This window comes from Acipenser ruthenus, chromosome 15 (genome assembly GCF_902713425.1).
Source record: "Acipenser ruthenus chromosome 15, fAciRut3.2 maternal haplotype, whole genome shotgun sequence".
NCBI classification, from domain to species: domain Eukaryota; kingdom Metazoa; phylum Chordata; class Actinopteri; order Acipenseriformes; family Acipenseridae; genus Acipenser; species Acipenser ruthenus.
In genome coordinates, this window is record NC_081203.1 from 9,300,262 (window position 1) to 9,322,076 (window position 21,815).

The window sequence follows — 21,815 nt, forward strand, 5'->3', positions numbered from 1 at the left end:
TCCATGATTTATTCTTACATGATGTAATGGTGTTCTATATATTGTCACATCATTTTTACTTATATCTTTTGAATCTGTATTAATTCTAATTAACACTACTTTATATAAACTTATATTTTTATTATATCATGCAATGCTGGCTCTGAGGATCAGTCTAGATTTGGCCTCCCCAGCGCATCAGCATGCACAACTTTTGAATGAATTTTGTTTATTTATTTAAATGTTATATATTTATTGAAGTTAATTAGTTCATTCTTTTCTGTTGAGTCCTGCTGGCATAATCGTGTTCAGTCTATTTATCCATTTACTTTCTTTTATTCTTATATATGTCGCATTGTCTAATTTGAGCTGTTCTAATACTACAAACTTTACATAATTTATGTCATGTCCCTGACTGGTGAAGTGCTGTACTATTGGTTCATTCATTTTTTTATTTCTAATTAATGAAAGGTGGTTCTGAATTCTTTTATATAAAGTAGTTCCAGTCTCTCCAACATATTTGATTTCATCACATTTTTCACAGGCTATTCCATAAACAACATTGCTATTTTTAGGTATTAGTTTTTAGTGGATATGTAGTGTACTTGTGTTTAATTATATTTTTACTTTTGTCTATGTATTTACACACTTTACATCTACTAGTGCACATGTTCGTAGAACCTATTTTGTCAATTATTCTTTTATGTTTACTGTGAACTAAAATATCACCTAAATTAGCTTCTCTTTTGAATGCTACAACTGGGGCCTTAAGAAATACTTTTTTTAATTTTTCTGAATTATTTAGAATCCGCAAGTGTTTCCAAACTATTTTAGAAATATTGGGCAAAAGTTTAGAGTAAGTCATTATTAATGGGACTCTTGACCTTTTTATCTCTATTTTTATAATCTAGTAGATCATCTCTTTTTAGTTTATCCACTTTTCTTAACTCTGTCTCTATAATTCTTTCTTTGTATCCTCTTTTTTTAATATATATATATATATATATATATATATATATATATATATATATATATATATATATATATATATATAATTATAAAGTAACCTCTCTGTCGTCAGCTTGTTTACCCTTTAAACCATAGAACCAGACACAGGATTTGAAGGTTTTTAAAGCACTACGCGCTATTTTTAATGATCACAAAAAACAAAACAAACAAAATGAAACAAAACAAAAGCCTAGCTCAAATATAGAACCTTGCTTCACTTTAGCAGGTCCCTGACTAACGTGCAGGACAGCTAAGCTGTTTACCTGACATATAACACCAAAACAAAACACACGGTTTACCCAAATACACTACAGTACTTACAACGTGACTGCTCGGACACAGAGTACTCCTTCCCATGTCCTTCTACTCAGCAGCCTCGAGCAGACTGACTGCTTCCCTTTTATACCCTGCACCTATAGCCTGTCCTTCAAAGTGCCTACTTTGAAATTAGCGGGTTAAGGTGTAGGTAAGCATTTGCTATTATAGGTATATACGGTGACAGTTACTAGTTTGATTTGAAAATGGTGGCGCAAGAGGAAAACACTTAATGAGTATTGTGCACAATACCCTGATCAACGGCTGAAGTCTCCGCGGCAGGACGAAGCGGGCCACTCTGCCTTGCCTCCAGTGAGTCCAGCTGTGCTTAAGGAGAGGGGCGGAGCTCGGGATAAGCACAAGTTACTTCTGTTCAACTCTCTAATGTTTTGTTCTGTCTGTGCATATTGTTTTTACTTGTATATGTATACTATAAAATTCTGTGTAATACACTTTATATGCTGCGTTTTCTACGGTTTATTTGAGACATTTTTTTTAAAAATTTGTGTAAGATTTATATCTATGAGGTATAGATTCGCTGTGACCAAACGTTATTTCAATTAGGATGTTGGTAACCATGGTTTTGTTGCATGTAGAATATGATTATTTATTTCTTAAATGGGTTTCTCTAAATGAGACGTTTCTCAATGGCATAAAAAGTGGCCTCCACCTGTGTTAAATTGTAGTGATTCACATGATTTCAGGATAAATTCAGCAGTTTCTGTAGGTTCCCTCTGCTGGGTAGTGCATTTCAAAGCAAAGACTCAACCATGAGCACCAAGGCGCTTTCAAAATAACTCTGGGACAAAGTTGTTGAAAGGCACAGATCAGGGGATGGGTATAAAAAAATATCAAAGGCCTTGAATATCCCTTGGAGCACGGTCAAGACGATTATTAAGAAGTGGAACGTGTATGGCACCACCAAGACCCTGCCTAGATCAGGCCGTCCCTCCAAACTGGATGACCGAGCAAGAAGGAGACTGATCAGAGAGGCTACCAAGAGGCCAATGGCAACTTTGCAAGAGCTACAGGCTTGTATGGACAAGACTGGTCAAAGTGTGCATGTGACAACAATATCCCAAGCACTCCACAAATCTGGCCTGTATGGTAGGGTGGCAAGAAGGAAGCCATTACTCAAGAAAGCCCACCTTGAATCCTGTTTGAAGTATGCAAAAAAACACTCAGGAGATTCTGTAGCCATGCGGTAAAAAGTTTTGTGGTCTGATGAAACTAAAATGGAACTTTTTGGTCTAAATGCAAAGCGTTATGTTTGGCGCAAACCCAACACAGTGCATCACCCAAAGAACACCATAACTAATATCTGCTATTCCTAATCTACATTCATGATTTAGATTCTGGTATAGTAAGCAAACTTGTTAAATTTGCAGAAGACACAAAAATAGGAGGAGTGGCAAACACTGTTGCAGCAGCAAAGGTCATTCAAAATGATCTAGACAGCATTCAGAACTGGGCAGACACATGGCAAATGACATTTAATAGAGAAAAGTGTAAAGTACTGCACGCAGGCAATAAAAATGTGTATTATAAATATCATATGGGAGATACTGAAATTGAAGAAATAATCTATGAAAAAGGCCTAGGAGTTTATGTTGACTCAGAAATGTCTTCATCTAGACAATGTGGGGAAGCTATAAAAAAAGGCCCAACAAGATGCTTGGATATATTGTGAGAAGTGTTGAATTTAAATCAAGGGAAGTAATGTTAAAACTTTACAATGCATTAGTAAGACCTTATCTAGAATATTGTGTTCAGTTCTGGTGACCTCGTTACAAAAAGGATATTGCTGCTCTAGAAAGAGTGCAAAGAAGAGCGACCAGAATTATCCCAGGTTTAAAAGGCATGTCGTATGCAGACAGGCTAAAAGAATTGAATCTATTATTTGAACAAAGAAGACTACGCGGTGATCTGATTCAAGCATTCAAAATCCTAAAAGGTATAGACAATGTCGACCCAGGGGACTTTTTTGACCTGAAAAAAGAAACAAGGACCAGGGGTCACAAATGCAGATTAGATAAAGGGGCATTCAGATCAGAAAATAGGAGGTACTTTTTTACACAGAGAATTGTGAGGGTCTGGAACCAACTCCCCAGTAATGTTGTTGAAGCTGACACTCTGGGATCCTTCAAAAAGCTGCTTGATGAGATTCTGGGATCAATAAGTTACTAACAAACAAACGAGCAAGATGGGCTAAATGCCCCCTCTCGTTTGTAAACTTTTTATGTTCTTACTGTGAAGCATGGTGGTGGTAGCATCATGTTATGGGGATGTTTCTCATCGGCAGGGACTGGGGCACTTGTCAGGATAGAAGGGAAAATGAATGGAGCAAAGTACAGTGAAGTCCTTGAGGAAAGCCTGCTGCCCTCTGCAAGAAAGCTGAAACTGGGACAGAAGTTCACCTTTCAGCATGACAACGACCCAAAGCACACAGCCAAAGCTACACTGGAGTGGCTAAGGAACAAAAAGGTAAATGTCCTTGAGTGGCCCAGTCAGAGCCCCAACCTAAATCCTAATTGAAAATTTGTGGCATGACTTGAAGATTGCTGTCCATCAACGCTCCCCAAGGAACTTGACAGAGCTTGAACAGTTTTGTAAAGAAGAATGGTCAAATATTGCCAAATCTAGGTGTGCAAAGTTGGTATAGACCTATCCCAACAGACACACAGGTGTAATTGCTGCCAAAGGTGCTTCCACCAAGTATTAACTCAGGGGGGTGGAGACTTGTCCAGTTATGATCTTTTCAGTTTTGTTTTTTTAATATATAATTTTTTCCTCAATAAAAACTTTTTTCCCCTTAACAGTGTGGAGTATGGTTTGTAGATAAGTGGGGAAAAAAACTCATTTAAATGCATGAAACTCTGAGGCATTGACACAACAAAATGTGAAAAGAGTTCAAGGGGGTGTAGACTTTCTATAGGCACTGTGTGTGTGTGTGTGTGTATGTATATATGTGTGTATATTATTTAATAGAAATCAGACTTTGCTTTTGATTTTTTATTCAACATAATATTGTAAATAATAAAAGAAATGATGGGACCGCTAACTTTTTTTTTTTTTTTTTTTTTTTTTTTTTTTTTAAATTTAGTCGTCGCCAATTATTTTTACCCCGGTTTTCACCCCAATTTAGCATGCCCAATTATTATCTGTATCCCCGGCTCACCGCTCGCAACCCCCCCGCCGACTCGGAGACGGAAACGGAGGCTGAAACACGCGTCCTCCGAAACGTGCTCCTTCCAAGCCGTCATTTTTCGCACTGCAGATCCACAGCAATGCTACCAGACCTATAGTGCCGGAGGACAACACAGATCTGGCGGCTCCGCTGCAGAGCCACAGGCGCCCTATCGGCCACAGGGGTCGCTGATGCGCGGTGAGCCGTGGATTCCCCTGCCGACCTAAGCCCTCCCTACCCGGGCAGCGCTCAGCCAATTGTGCGCCGCCCCCTCGGAACTCTCGGTCACGGTCAGCTGTGACATAGCCTGGATTCGAACCAGCGATCTCCAGGCTATAGGGCACATCCTGCGAGGAGCGCCTTTACTGGATGCGCCACTCGGGAGCCCCGGGACCGCTAACCTAATATTTTGTTGCACAACCTTTAGAGGCAATCACTGCAATCAAACGTTTTCTGTAGCTCTCAATGAGACTTCTGCACCTGTTAACAGGTAGTTTGGCCCACTCTTCCTGATCAGACTGCTCCAGCTGTCTCAGGTTTGATGGGTGCCTTCTCCAGACTGCAAGTTTCAGCTCTTTCCATACATGTTCGATAGGATTCAGATCAGGACTCATAGAAGGCCACTTCAGAATAGTCCAATGTTTTGTTCTTATCCATTCTTGGGTGCTTTTAGCTGTGTGTTTTGGGTCATTATCCTGTTGGAGGACCCATGACCTGCAACTGAGACAGAGCTTTCTGACACTGGGCAGTACGTTTCACTCCAGAATGCCTTGATAGTCTTGAGATTTCATTGTGCCCTGCACAGATTCAAGGCACCCTGTGCCAGGCGCAGCAAAGCAGCCCCAAAACATAACCGAGTCTCCTCCATGTTTCACTGTAGGTATGGTGTTCTTTTCTTTGAAAGCTTCATTTTTTCGTCCGTGAACATAGAGCTGATGTGACTTGCCAAAAAGCTCTAGTTTTGACTCATCTGTCCAAAGGACATTCTCCCAGAAGGATTGTGGCTTGTCAATATGCATTTTAGCAAATTCCAGTCTGGCTTTTTTATGTTTTTCTTTCAAAAGTGGAGTCCTCCTGGGTCTTCTTCCATGGAGCCCACTTTCGCTCAAAAAGCGACGGATGGTGCGATCAGAAACTGACATACCTTCACCTTGGAGTTCAGCTTGTATCTCTTTGGCAGTTATCCTTGGTTCTTTTTCTACCATTCGCACTATCCTTCTGTTCACTCTGGGGTCGATTTTCCTCTTGCGGCCGCGCCCAGGGAGGTTGGCTACAGTTCCATGGACCTTAAACTTCTTAATAATATTTGCAACTGTTGTCACAGGAACATCAAGCTGCTTGGAGATGGTCTTGTAGCCTTTACCTTTACCATGCTTGTCTATTATTTTCTTTCTGATCTCCTCAGACAACTCTCTCCTTTGCTTTCTCTGGTCCATGTTCAGTGTGGTGCACACAATGATACCAAACAGCACAGTGACTACTTTTCTCCATTTAAATAGGCTGAATGACTGATTACAAGATTGGAGACATGTGTGATACTAATTAAAGAAACTAATTAGTTTGAAATATCACTATAATCCAATTATTTATTATCTTTTCTAAGGGGTACCAACAAATGTGTCCAGGCCACTTTAGAATATCTTTGTAGAATAAGCAATAATTCATCTCTTTTCACAGGTTCTTTGCTTTATTCTATGACATACCAAAGGCATGCAAGTATACATGATAAAATAGCTTTTAATTTCATCACTTTTCAGGAGGAATGAAGCATTATTTCAATGAGCTGAAAGGGTACCAACAAATTTGAGCACGTCTGTATATAATATATATATATATGTAATATAAAGAAAGGTCTAAAGAAAGTCAAATGTAGTTGTCTCCACTGAAGTTGTCCACTGAAGTGTTCTGTGTGTGACGGTTAATTGTTTTTGGCAGAGAGAGAAGGACTAAGTTTCAGGTGTGTAAGTTTTAGCAACGGACAAGAAACAAGAGTATATTGCGGAAAGAAGGCAAGAAGTAGTTAATTTAGAAAGTTCAGGAGTTTTATAAAACTATTGAAACTAGAGTATCTTTAGGAATGTGTTTTGTTACCACTGTATAAACCTCAAGCAACCCTATCAAATCAGGTTGAGTATAGAAATACAGTAATATTACAGCTAAACATAGCAAGATTCAATCCAGAAATCCATCCAACTGTCTGGGTTCAGCAATTTACAGTTCATGTTAGTAAATGACACTAACCCCTTTCAAGAAAACAACAATTTCTAGGACAAAAAATATTAGTAAGTTTAACAATACGTGTATTGTTGTGTATGCCAAAAAATTCATGTTAGAATTATAGCGTTCTACATCGCTTGATAGCCTGTTAATACTGGTTTGTTATCTAAATAGCAGATCAGTATTATTTTATTAGTTGACAGACCACACAAAAAGCAATTTTGGAAGATTGAATTGTACACATGAGAAATCTGCGATGGGTACCACTTGCTGTGATAATTTTATTGTAGATGGCTTTATTACTTTACAAGAGACTGTTGGACTTTGCCCCCTGCTGGGCAATATTGCTTCTTGGAGGTTTCTTATTTAAATTTTTTTTTTTTTTTTTAATATATTATCAGCTGTCCACCCCTTAAGTGATAATTACTGTACATTAAAAATAAATATTATTATGAATTAATTAAAATAATAGTAGCATTAACAATCGCATTTAAACATTATTACCAATTATGCTTTTCCAAGATCTAATCGTCTGACCTTTCCATCATAAGTTTTTAAAGCAGCCATGTATAATGATACAGTATTAACCACAAACAATATCTAATAATAGAGTAAAATGAAGCTAACAAAATCATTCCATTTCATATAAATGTCTCAAATGCCCAGTTTTGAAAGAAGCACGTTATTGTAAAGATGTCTTTTTATTTTAAAACTGGATTTCTTGGTTCTACATGTGGTTAAAGGACACATCTCTGTGCTTTTAAGATAGTGTTGCTCTTGCTTTTTCATTTCACCTTGAGGGTGAAATTATCCCCACTCCTTCAATGGCTTCTTTCCTGCCAGTAACAAATCAGATGCTTCCCCTATTCACTGACATGCTTTCAGTCAGTAACATGCTGTGACCTAGAAGACATTGTTGAGGTGGAATTACCAAGGAAGTGAAACAAGCACATTTCCTGAGGGGAAAAAGGCATATAAAATTACAGATTGTTTTAAATTAAAGTACAAGTGTGTTTCTTTACAAACTACACATTGAGGCCTGTGTAGCTATTGGATGTGCAAAATGGGCACATCCCATTTTAATAGAGAAAAGTGTAAAGTATTGCACACAGGCAATAAAAATGTGCATTGTAAATATCATATGGGAGATACTGAAATTGAAGAAGGGATCTATGAAAAAGACCTTGGAGTTTATGTTGACTCAGAAATGTCTTCATTTAGACAATGTGGGGAAGCTATAAAAAAGGCCAACAAGATGCTTGGATATATTGTGAGAAGTGTTGAATTTAAATCAAGGGAACTCATGTTAAAACATTACAATGCATTAGTAAGACCTTATCTAGAATATTGTGTTCAGTTCTGGTCACCTAGTTACAAAAAGGATATTGCTGCTCTAGAAAGAGTGCAAAGAAGAGCAACCAGAATTATCCCGGGTTTAAAAGGCATGTCGAATGCAGACAGGCTAAAATAATTGAATTTATTCAGTCTTGAACAAAGACTACTACACAGTGATCTGATTCAAGCATTCAAAATCCTAAACGGTATAGACAGTGTCGACCCAGGGGACTTTTTTGACCTGAAAAAAGAAACAAGGACCAGGGGTCACAAATGGAGATTAGATAAAGGGGCATTCAGAACAGAAAATAGGAGGCACTTTTTTACACAGAGAATTGTGAGGGTCTGGAACCAACTCCCCAGTAATGTTGTTGAAGCCGACACCCTGGGATCCTTCAAGAAGCTGCTTGATGAGATTCTCGGATCAATAAGCTACTAACAACCAAACGAGCAAGATGGGCTGAATGGCCTCCTCGTTTTTAAACTTTCTTATGTTCTTAATGGGTAAGATTTATGGAATTCAGTTGTTAGCTACAATCATTTTTTTGATCTCATTATACACATTTGGGGTACAAACTTTTCAGTGTAATGGAAATTCCTTGGGGTCATGTAAAGGTACCCTTCACTTTGGCTGCCAAATTGGAGTCATTGATTCCAGATCATAAAGACCAAATGCTTTGAGATACTGGCCTCACATTTGGCACACACGTTTGATTTCAGAGATTCTCAACCTCCTGGCAAATCTCAGAAATCATTCTTGATATATACTACATACATACTTTATAACTGTTTCTCTTTCCAAATATTCACTTCTTTATGTTTTCAAACCATTCAACCACAGGTGCCATTGGGAATTATTTTTTAAACTTGTCATTACAGGTTATCAAGCGATATAAAAATACGTTTGAATGATTTTCCTGTTTACTCCTCTAGAGTTTGAAGCTGCACAGTCACAGCTACAGCAGCTTCAGACAGAGATTGAGAGCATGAGAAGGACAACGGCTGAAAAAGAAGGTGCAGCAGAGACACAACTCAACAGCCAGAGACAGGAGGTGCGAACACAGACAGAGCAGCTGGAGACCTGCCAGACACAGGCAAGTAATGCTAGAGGCTTGTTCTGAACATGCTAGTGTAAGTAATGCTAGAGGCTTGTTCTGAACATGCTAGTGTAAGTAATGCTAGAGGCTTGTTCTGGAGATGCTAGTGTAAGTAATGCTAGAGGCTTGTTCTGAACGTGCTAGTATGAGTAATGCTAGAGGCTTGTTCTGAAGATGCTAGTATGAGTAATGCTAGAGGCTTGTTCTGAAGATGCTAGTGTGAGTAATGCTAGAGGCTTGTTCTGAACATGCTAGTGTGAGTAATGCTAGAGGCTTGTTCTGAACATGCTAGTGTGAGTAATGCTAGAGGCTTGTTCTGAACATGCTAGTGTGAGTAATGCTAGAGGCTTGTTCTGAACATGCTAGTGTAAGTAATGCTAGAGGCTTGTTCTGAACATGCTAGTGTAAGTAATGCTAGAGGCTTGTTCTGAACATGCTAGTGTAAGTAATGCTAGAGGCTTGTTCTGAACATGCTAGTGTAAGTAATGCTAGAGGCTTGTTCTGAACATGCTAGTGTAAGTAATGCTAGAGGCTTGTTCTGAAGATGCCATGTCACAGTCAGTGTTTTTGCTTATGCATTCTTTCTGGTCTCCCTCCCTAACCCTCAGAAAAAGCACAAGATGCATAACCCACCCACTTACTGCTTCGATCAAAAGTTGCAGGGGGAAGTTCCCTTTCCATAAAGCATTTATCTGTAAACTATACAGTAGTCTCTGGCTTAGAGAACACCTCTCGGGGAAACAAGCAAAGTGTTCTCTTAGCCAAAGTGTTCTCTCACAGTCATATTATGCAAAGGCCAATCACTATATGAATCAATAAATACAAATGTATTTATTGCTTATGTCATGATGCACGTGTATCAACATATTAAATGAACAGAGTGAGTAAGAGCAAGCGTATGTTAATAAACAAATTGACAAACTATATTAACAACACACCCCTACATATGGTAAAAATGCAGCAGCGGCTGTAACAGTAATTATGAATACGAGAATCAATTAACAATGGTTATTAACACAGACCGCCCTACACATGTTAAATACAGCAGTAGGTCTAGATTACTCCCACGATGACAAATCAGTTTTTTAAAAGATTGAATAAACCATTTGAATTTGAGTTTGATGGTGATGAGTTATCAGCAGGGATCCTAGGAATCAGTTTCCTGCAGAAAAACACAGATTTTCATTGCTGGCTGAGAATTTTTTTTTTTACACTTAGGGCGGGTCAAAAAACAAGCAAGACAGGGGCTCCTGAGTGGCGCCTCCGGTAAAGGCACGCCGCGTGGAGTGCAGGATGCACCCTATATCCTGGACATCGCCGTTTCTAGTCCAGGCTATTCCATTGCCGACCATGGACGGGAGTTCCCAGGGGGCGTCTCACAATTGGCCGAGCACTGCCCGGGGGGGAGGGTTTAGCTCGAACAGGGTGTCCTCAGCTCACCGCGCACCAGCGACCACTGTAGTCTGGCCGGGCGCCTGTGGGCCTGCCTGTAAGCTGCCCAGAGCTGCGTTGTCCTCCGACGCCGTAGCTCTGAGGTGGCTGCATGGTGAGTCTGCAGTGTGAAAAGAACCCGAGTCAGCGCAGGGGTGGTAGCGGTGAGCTGAGCTTAAAAAAAATAATTGGATATTCTAAATTGGGAGAAAGAAATGATGATAATAATAATTGGTGACCTACTAAATTAAAAAAATAAATAAATAAAACATGCAAGGCTTTTTTATTTTTATTTGTTTGATAACCAAATCACACTTATGTTCTTATCATATATAATATAATATATATTTTAGCTCAAAGAGCCAGCTGCCCAACGTTTCGATATGTTGTACATATCTTTCTCAAGGGAGCATCAACATTTATGTAAACATACTTGTTCAATTAAAACTGCTTCCGGTATACAGAGGTGAAAGCTGAACGAGGCGCACTGTCACATTCATGTTGATAAGTGGCTTGCAGTTCACTTCAGTATCCAGTGCGTTGTTGTTACTGAACAAGCTGTTGAAAGATGTTGAAAATGATTCATAATTTAGGGTAAGCAAGTTCAACTGGATTTCATATAACAAGTTGTCCGCTGGTGAAGCGAATGTTTAATCAATGCATTTTTAAAAGCTAAAAATAGTATTCTTTCAGAAATTGAGATTTTCACAGAGAATTGTCACGAATTGGATATTATTATTACACGGCACTGGTTCTAATTCATGGAAATCCATGCTCACCATGAAAACATATAGCCTTAATGATACAACAGCACAAATAAGCAATGTCAGTGAAGGGAAAGTTAGATAGATTTTCAGGCAAACTGGCTGTATGTACCCATGGCTGGAGTGTAATAACGATAGTGGTCAAATGAGTTGTGGGTCTGCAGTGTGTCTGGGCAACTGTAGTTTGCTAACCGCTGTAACCTGTACAAACAATGCGGGTTTGAAAAGAAAATAAACAAAAATCTAGTCAGGCAATGAAGAGTGCTCTGCATCACAATGATGAACAGCTGCATGTACATAATGTTAGATGTTTACATTTGAGAGACCATATAGTTTCACAGTTCTTGAAATTTAGTTGCAAAGGATTTACAGTTTTGTTGTGATGCATTGCTGGACACCACAAAAAAAAGAAGTTATGCTGTTTGTAAGCACACACATTGTAACCCCTTTCGTGAAAGCACACGTTTTACTGGTTAAAAAGCAGAACTACGCAAGGTAGTGAGAAGGTATTGCACAAACATAAATGCAAACAGAAATCAATGTACTTCTCTATATCGTGTTTCGTTCACTATTATGTTATCTCTCCTACTCGTCTCACAACGCAGGGAGCACCATGTCATACATAGCTACTTGCTTGTTTTTTTTGTTTTGTTTTTTTTTGGTAAGGATTTGAGCAAACCTAATAATTATCTACCCATTTGTGTGTTCATTTTTAGTGTTGTTGTTTTGGTGGGAATAACACCGAATTGCAAAACAGCTTGGGCACTGTGGCAATTGATGCCGTGCCGTCGGTTATTTCCCGCCTGCCGACGTATTTGTAATGTTAAAGTACAATGGTGAGTTTGTTTATATTATTGATTGATGGCACTGGTGAGCTTGCAACTTCCTTAGACTTTTTAAAAGTGTACCAATAAATACTTCCTGTGTTAAGTGTTATTCAATAGTACTGTTTGTGCATCTTATAATGGGAGAGAGGGGACTCCATTTTAGCCTCATATTTTTATTGTGGAATAACACGCTTCTACTTTTTTTTAAAGATCCCTGGTTATCAGGTTGCAAACCAGTACTGTATCAATTTTGAATCGGTTAGCAACAAATCGCTGTCTGTGCCAAAAAGGTGTTCTTTTAAGCGAAGTTCCTTCCTTTAGGCGGAGCATTTGCAATGGGAAAATTCCGATTCACCACAAGGTTGTTCCCTAAGCCGAAGTGTTGTCTTAGGAGGTGTTCCTATACACAGACACTACTGTACCTTAAAACTGCCCCACATTCACTTTTAAACTAAAAATATATTTTAGCTGAGCTAAACCAAATTTAGCCGGCTGACTGCTCCCTGTAAACACCATCAAGCACCCACATTCACACACTCTGCATGCACTATCGGCGGTGATTACAGTATACAGTACAGTAGTGGATGACAACAGAACAATTATTAAAAACAATAAAGCATACAAAGCGTAGTGGAATATATACAAAAATGTTTGACATATGTAAAGACACATGGTTATGTAAACACTATACTCTGCATTCTTCATTAAAACAGAACAGTAAGTACAAAAAGGATTTGTGAATTCTGTGTTGACAGTACATTAAAACCTAGCCGAACAACATCACGCTATGATGCCCAGTTTACAAACCTGATTAGCATTGATTCAGTTCATTGTGCAGTGTGAAGTAGTGCTCATCTTTCCTTGAATCAGTCCTCTTTTAGTTATTTTTTTTAAATCTGCACTGCAGTGATCCAAGACAAATATTATGACGAAACAAATTATTTTCCTTCAACATGGAACTTTCCCACCCTCTGCACATGTAAAACTGTCTTTTTAGAATACAAAAACATGTTAGGGTGAGATTAAAGTAGATTACTTTGCTGTTAGTATTTTTAGAAGCAGAAATTACGTTCAAACATAATATTACAAGAAATACAAGAGTAAATGGAACAGTTTAGCCGACATTTATAATCAACTAGTCAAATGCTTAAATGTTTACATAAACTATATTTCAAAAAGAAAATATATTTAATAACTAAACTCTCAACATAACAAATTCACCTGTGAAGAGATGCACTCGCTGGTTCCGTTTCAAGTATGAAATGTAACCATTACCTAATGGGTATTTACCTCCTAAAGACCCGGAACCTGAATATAGTATACCAAAGCTGCTCGGACACGCCTGTGACGCAGTCATGGCCCACCCCCGAGGACAGCACGCACAGAACTCGTGCCATTTCCTTTCAAGAACTGATCCTGACAAGTACTTGATTGCTTATATCTGTATAAAATGTGTGAATTTGTATGTAGTACACTTAATTAATGCAATACTGAATTAACGTAGTATTAGTTTTACTAATTAGGCATATATTGTGCACACAGCCTGTTGTTTGTTACGTCCTGCAGCGACCTTGTGCCCCACGTGAAGCCAGCGGCTTGAGTCGCCCCTTCCCAGGGACCAAGCAACATAACTTGCTCGGGCATGAGTAAAATTAAATTTGTTTTTAGTAAACGGTTTTATTAAATTCTGAACTGTAATTTGTTTTCTGTGAAAAAAAAAAATCTCTGTTGTGTTTCTGTGCTTTGTTTTTTACAGAAATACCCGCTCCGTTCCCAACCCGCTACCGTTACATCCCACACCGGGACCGAGGTTACCGCACTGGGACCATACCGTACCCGGTGCTAAAGTCACATAACCGGTACAAACTGACCTGGCTCCGTTCCGGTTCCATACCGTACCGACCTGGCTCCGTTCCGGTTCCATACCGTACCGACCTGGCTCCGTTCCGGTTCCATACCGTACCGACCTGCTTCGACATTCACCGACCCAGTAGCGTTCCGGTTCCGTATTGTACAGACCCCGGTACAAAAGTCACCGAACCGGTACCAAACCAACGGCTCCGTTCCGTACCGGTGCTACAGTCACAAAACCGACCGGTACCGCCCTGGGCCATACCTGGTACCACACCGTACCCCAGTCTGGTGCCACGCCACCCTGTTGCTGTCTATGAGTACATTGAGACAGCATCTGTACTTATTGTAAACTGCAGCGACTGCATCATGCCTGGGTTTTATCCCTGCGACTTATGCAAGGCCAGTCTGCCTATTGAAGATAAGCAGATGATCTTCCTGCCTGGGGCCAGAGCATGCCAAAAGCCACTTACAAACCACAGTTTCTGCGAGTTTTGCACAGTTTTCTCCAATCGTACGCTAGAGAAACATTTCTCCCGTAGCTCTACAGAGCACTCTGTGTCTCTTACATCGGCACAGCGTTCCCCATCGCCTTCTGGTAAGGAGGTGGCCCTGTGCCAAGGAAATTGGGCGATGTACCTGCAGCCCGCGCAGGCAACCATCCCCACAGTCTTCCTCATCCTCCTCTGCCTCTCCTTCTATTCCTCCGAGGAAGGGGAAGAAGAGTCGCTGTTCAAAGTGGTCAGCAGACTTGGAGCAGATAGAGAAGCTCTCGGTAGCCGTTTCTCATCAAGGAACGCTGTTCATAGTGCTGCTGCATGAACGTGTAGTGCCATCTGTCCCACCTGTACCCATGAGTCACCAGGGGGCAGACAGTGCAGATTGGCAGCAGGAAGACGTACTGTCCATTGCCGCCTCTGAGAAGGTGGACGAACAGGAGTGGGCATTCCCATTGGAAGACGTGGAGTCAGACAGCACATTCCCTGGTAAGCTCTCCCTGGTAAGAGGGGCACTGCAGTGCCCTGACCTACACAAGGTGAAACAAAACAGTCCATCTTTGAGGATGGGCCTACCACCTCTGCCGTGTACCCCTCAGTGCACCCGGCTTTCTTTTTGAGTTAAAGTCGTCCTGGGGTCACCCAGCTACAACTCCGGCTGTTTCTCGGTCGATGGGGTGCATGATGTGGTGAGGCTGGAGTTGGTAGTTTCAACCTGTATCTGAGTCGAAGGAGATTAAAAATGTTGACAATGCAACAGCTGTTGCAATCAATCAGGCCGGGCGACTGGTTCATCACGGTGGACCTCAAAGACGCCTATTTCCACATCCCCATGAAAACCGTGCACAGGAAGTACCTGAGATTTGCATTCCAGGGAACAGGACACCCTGCATAATGCCAGAACAGCGTCCACATGTTTCCAGTAGGGGTACAAGTGGGGCGTCTTTTATACGTGGTGCCTGCCTGGGGGGGGGGGGGGGGGGTTGACCCCACGACCCCACGACCCCACGACCCCACGACCCCACGACCTGTCCCATGGCAGTTATACTGCAATTTTTGCAGGACCTGTTTGACAAGGGTAATCCCCCTCTACATTTAAAGGTCTATCCGGCAGCTATTTCAGCTTGCCATGTCAAAATTGACTCGGTCTCCCCAGGAGCTCACTTCCTGGCGGAGCAATTTTAAAATGAGCTCTGCGGCTTTGGCCGCCTATGAAGGATATTGTTCCTCGTTGAAGGCTTAACTTGGTGCTTGATGCACTCATAAAGCTTCTGTTTGATCCCTTGCATTCAGCTAAGCTGAAATTTGTATCTCTCAAAGTGGCTTTCTTGCTTGCAGTCACCTCTGCAAAGTGGGTAAGTGAGATGCAGGCATTTTCAATTGCAAAGAGCCTGCTTAATTTTTGCGGAAGCCAGGACAAAGGTTACACTCCGTACCATTCCTGCTTTTTTGCCGAAGACTATCTCAGCATTTAATAACATAAGAAAGTTTACAAACGAGAGGAGGCCATTCATCCCATTTTGTTCGTTTGGGTGTTGGTAACTTATTGATCCCAGAATCTCATCAAGCAGCTACTTGAAGGATCCCAGGGTGTCATCTTCAACAACATTACTGGGGAGTTGGTTCCAGTCTCCCACAAAAGTGCCTCCTATTTTCTGTTCTGAATGCCCCTTTATCTAATCTCCATTTATGACCCCTGGTCATTGTTTCTTTTTTCTATATCCTTTTTGTAGCGAGGTGACCAGAACTGAACACAATATTCTAGATGAGGTCTTACTAATGCATTGTAAAGTTTTAACATTACTTCCCTTGATTTAAATTTAACACTTTTCACTCTATATCCGAGCATTTTGTTGGCCTTTTTTATAGCTCCCCCACATTGCCTCGATGAAGACATTTCTGAGTCAACATAAACTCCTAGATCTTTGTCTTAGATTCCTTCTTCAAATTCAATATCTCCCATATGGTATCTATAATGGGCATTTTTATTGCCTGCGTGCAGTACCTTACACTTATTATCTCTATTAAATGTCATTTGCCAGGTGTCTGCCCAGTTCTGAATGCTGTTTAGATCATTTTGAATGAACTTTGCTGCTGCAACGGTGTTTGCCACTCCAGATCTGTCCAGTGCGGGCTATAGCATATTATGCTGACAGGACTAAAAGTTGGAGACAGTCTGAACAGTTTTTTGTCAGTTAAGGGGCAAAGTCCCATGGTCAAGCTCTGTCTAAACCGAATGGATAACAGACACAGTCAGGACTGCCTATGAGTGAGCCAACTTGCACTTTCCAGAGAGACTCGCTGCTCATTCCCCCATGAGTATGGCAACTTTGTGGGCCCTATTCCAGGGTGCATCTGTCAGGGACATTTGCAATGCAGCGGTGTGGGCTACTCCCCATACCTTCACCAGGTTCTGCAGACTAAGACTGGAGTTCCTAATGGTAACGCGCAAGGACTGTTAGGTTATTATCATGACCCTGGTTCCCTGAAATAGAAATGTAACCATTAACCTTCAAGGTCACTACATTCAGTATTGCAGCAGGCTTGAAGGAAACATGACACTGAGTTCTGTGTCATGACTGCATCACAGGTGAGTCAGAGCAGCTTTGGTATACTATATTCAGATTTCAGGGTCTTTATAAGCAAGTGGTTGTTATAAGCAAGTCTGATTGTTTTGTAATGTGCTTAATTACAATGGCTTTCAGCTTCCTGGATTGTAGACAAGGGAGTGGTTGTATTATTTACAGATAAATATCTTCTAACACTGCAGATCAATAACCTGAATATCTACTCCTTTCCACCAAGTGGGTTGTGCCACTGTGCATGTGATTCATTCTGTCTTTTTTATTTTTTTTTGTCAATGTTAAGGGTCATGTCTTTAATCCTAAAGGAAAATAGATGGAAACAGAACCAATATTTATGCATAATTAATATATTGTACCGCATAGTGGAAGTTTCAGGTGCGGCTTTGTTGTAGAGCCATTGTAGCCATGAATATTGTATATGTAAGGATTATGGGGAAGAATAAAGGTTATATAATATTCATGGCCAGCACTTTAGGCACTGTTTTACCCAATATGAATGTGACTGAGAAGAAAAAAAAAAACTACTTTGATTCTGTATTGCTTATGCTGGAGGTGTGTCATTGCAGGTGGTGCATCTGGAAGCAGAGGTGCAGGCCCTGAATGAGAGGCTGAACCCCCTGGAGGATGCTGGGAAAGAACAGAACGGGGCCGTTATTGCAGACGATGTGTCCGAGATTCAGAGATTGAACCGGGAGCTGGAGCACCAGGTTTCAGAGAAGAATAAGGTGTGTGTGTGTGTGTCTGTCTGTCTGTGTGGAGGGTATATGCAGTTTAAAACATTTAGTATGCCAGCATTTACAGTCTTACTAACCATACTGGTTTGTTTTGTTCTTTTCAGACAATTAAACAACTTCAACAGAGGTTAGCAGAGCTGAAAAAGACACTCCTGAAAGAGTTGGTAAGCAAAGACACTATTATTCTTTAGTAATTTAGCAGATGCTTTTATCCAAAGCAGCTTACAGAGACTTGGGGGTGAACTATGCATCACAACTGCTACAGCAGTCACTTACACATCAATCAGCCAAAGGGCTCATGAGGAGTTGTTGTTTAAGCGTTTCACGAATAATCCAACATAGCTGCCACACCATGTGACTGATCCATTTTTCCTTAAGAAGAATCAATCGTGGACCTGAGCGCACTATGTACAACATTTTTCACAGCTGTACTATTTACCGTTCATGAGAAGACGACTTTTGAATATTGTCCAAAATTTCCATTAAATCCAAGATGGCTGCCACACCAAGTGACCAAAGGCCGCCATATTGACCATGACACAACATCACATAGTCCTCAACATCCGTCTCAAATTTTGTGCGTTTTGGTGCAGCCGATTTATAAAGTTATACGCAGTTTTATAGCCAGTTGCGTATGTTGATGATGTCTTGCAGCGTGGATGCCATGATTTTCACAGTAGCAACTTCCCTTGAACAAGCGTAACAGATGACCACACTGAGATGTTTTATTCCAATTTTTGTTTCAATCGGATAAGCGATTGAAACAAAGATGATGTTTGAATTTTGATGATTTTACATTTTTATGGTAATTTTATGTCATTAATCAATGTGGTTGCCAAACCACATAACCAATCAGCTTCATATTAACAACAGTTAATCGTGGACTATCCCTCAACATGTATAGCAATTTTCAGAACTCTGCAGTAAGCGGTTTCTGATACATAGGCGTTTTAACAAATTCCGCAAAATCCAATATGCCTGCCGAACCATGTGACTTGCGCAAATTTGCTGAATATTACCGGCTATCATCCATCGGCATCTACCAGTGTAGTTTTTGAGTATGTTTTGGCAGAAAAAAATAATAATAATAATAGTAATAATAATAATCCTAACAAAAACAATAGGCTTCCCCAGCCTACGACTTGGAAGCCTAATAATAACAAGCCCTTTTCTTTAACCACTGCACCACTATGCCTCCTGGTAAGAAAAGACACTTGTGAGAGAGTTGTTGAGCTGTTTGTACCACTTTTAAAAATTAATTTGTCATCCATTTGGGGTCATTTCCTGTAGTCCTGTATTCCTGGATGGTTTTAATTTAGATAATTTTGTGGGAAATCACAATTATAGAATGCTGTTCCATACTACTTTCTGTACTTCTGTTTACAAATACACAAAAGTTGAATTGCCCTGAACATTTTTGAAAATGTAATTATATTCAAAATTTTCACTAATGGAAGCAGCACAAATAGAAGCATGCTGTTATATTTGTATGGAATAAGAAAAAAAGTAAAATGCAAAAAAAAAAAGGATCCCCTCTTTGTTGGTGATTCAGAAAATAAAAGCGGAAGCTGAACCCCCAGATGTCAAAGAGAGGCTGGGCCCTGAACCCCCGACCATCGTCAGCGCTGCCAGTACAGTCACAAACAACTCGGACCTCAATGACTCACGGGAAATCAACCTCGAGTACCTGAAACACGTCGTCCTCAAATTCATGTCCTCTCGAGAGGCTGAGGTAAGGGTCAGTCCCTCATCAATAAGGAAGACATTCAACCTACTGTTTCTGTAAACTAACTTCCACACACTATTCACATGCCTTTTAAACATTTCCTGCAGTTTGCATTGAGTATGCTGTACAAGTGAAATATTCTCTGTCAAAATATTTGAATAAATCTTACATGCCATGCACTTCCATTTGTAGGTCTCAAATGTGCAGTGTGAAAGAAAACGCATTACAGTAAACATGTGTTTTTATTTTAAAACATGCTTATTTGTGACTTGTAAGCAAATGAAAGTGCATGACAGGTAAGATTTATGGAACCATTTTGTTTGTTACACACACTTAAAGTCCAGAACAAGTTCATTAAGTAAAGCAAGGAAATTTTGACCAAATTGACAAGGGTTTGACTTGTTATGGCTGCTGAAAGCTAACATTTTGGATTCCTGTCCAGAGAAACTAAATTGAAGTAGCGCTGTGGATACTTTTTAGGTGGTCTCTTTCAGATTATGTTTTACCCAATTTCCAAAGACCATAGCTATCAACCATAATCAATTAAAACTACGTCAAAAAGAACATTGTTCCATCACATTCTGGACTGTGGACATCTGTTATAACACTCTGCAGTCTTTATGCGCAACCAAAAGTAATCCTGAGAAGATGATTTTCAGTTAAAGAACAGTCCGACTCATTTATTTAGTTTTATATTTTTAAAGTTGGGCACATTTTACTTCTTGTCCTTCCTTTTAAAAAATGGAAAGGGCCTAGAAGTCTTTGATTGCTTAACATGTACGAAACAACATCTGTGGCATATATTTGGCATGTTGATAGCCAGTGAGGGACGGATTTTTGAAGTATAATTTTGTATTGTTTATTGCTTTCTTCTCCTAGGCATACCAGTTAATAAAGGCTGTGTCGATGCTACTGAACTTCACACGAGAAGAGGAGGACATGCTCAAGCAGACATTAGAATATAAGGTGCATTTTTGGGTTCTTAGTGTCTGTTTCATTTCAAACTTTAGTATTAAACATGTTTAAACGCAACATATCTGGAATGTTTGTAACCAATCAGAAAAGCTATTATAAGAAGCTATCTTTTTATAAGTTACTGCAACATTTATTTGTAAGACCTATGTGTACAGCTTTTAATTGTATAGGGAAAAGACTGTGAAGAAATATTGAAAATTAAATTTCAATATTTGCTGTACTTGAACTACTAAGCTTTTGACAAAGTCCCGCATAAAAGATTAATTCTCAAACTGAACGCAGTAGGGATTCAAGGAAATGCATGCACATGGATTAGGGAGTGGTTAACGTGTAGAAAACAGAAAGTACTGATTAGAGGAGAAACCTCAAAATGGAGCGAGGTAACCAGTGGTGTACCACAGGGATCAGTATTAGGTCCTCTGCTATTCCTAATCTACATTACTGATTTAGATTCTGGTATAGTAAGCAAACTTGTTAAATTTGCAGACGACACAAAGTGGCAAACACTGTTGCAGCAGCAAAGGTCATTCAAAATGATCTAGACAGCATTCAGAACTGGGCAGACACATGGCAAATGACATTTAATAGAGAAAAGTGTAAAGTATTGCATGCAGGCAATAAAAATGTGCATTATAAATATCATATGGGAGATACTGAAATTGAAGAAGGGAACTATGAAAAAGACCTAGGAGTTTATGTTGACTCAGAAATGTCTTCATCTAGACAATGTAGGGAAGCTATAAAAAAAGGCCAACAAGATGCTGGGATATATTGTGGGAACTTAAATCAAGGGAAGTAAAGTTAAAACTTTACAATGCATTAGTAAGACCTCACCTAGAATATTGTGTTCAGTTCTGGTTGCCTCGTTACAAAAAGGATATTGTTGCTCTAGAAAGAGTGCAAAGAAGAGCAACCAGAATTATCCTGGGTTTAAAAGGCATGTCGTATGCAGACAGGCTAAAATAACTGAATCTATGCAGTCTTGAACAAAGAAAACTACGCGGCAATCTGATTCAAACATTCAAAATCCTAAAAGGTATAGACAATGTCGACCCAGGGGACTTTTTTGACCTGAAAAAAGAAACAAGGACCAGGGGTCACAAACAGAGATTAGATAAAGGGGCATTCAGAACAGAAAATAGGAGGCACTTTTTTACACAGAGAATTGTGAGGGTCTGGAACCAACTCCCCAGTAATGTTGTTGAAGCTGACACCCTGGGATCCTTCAAGAAGCTGCTTGATGAGATTCTGGGATCAATAAGCTACTAACAACCAAATGTTCTTCTG

The 21,815-nt window shown here is 39.9% G+C and overlaps 1 protein-coding gene across 2 annotated transcripts in view; it reads left to right on the forward strand.

The window, feature by feature from the left end:
- LOC117422622 (golgin subfamily A member 1-like) overlaps positions 1-21,815 on the forward strand; it is a 71,225-nt gene that overhangs the window by 47,624 nt on the left and 1,786 nt on the right. For both annotated transcript variants that reach the window (XM_058987146.1, XM_058987144.1), the window contains 5 exons: positions 8,975-9,135; positions 17,660-17,818; positions 17,932-17,991; positions 19,380-19,559; positions 20,433-20,519. In XM_058987146.1, the coding sequence (XP_058843129.1) occupies positions 8,975-9,135; positions 17,660-17,818; positions 17,932-17,991; positions 19,380-19,559; positions 20,433-20,519 (647 nt within the window). The remainder of the gene's footprint in view (positions 1-8,974; positions 9,136-17,659; positions 17,819-17,931; positions 17,992-19,379; positions 19,560-20,432; positions 20,520-21,815) is intronic.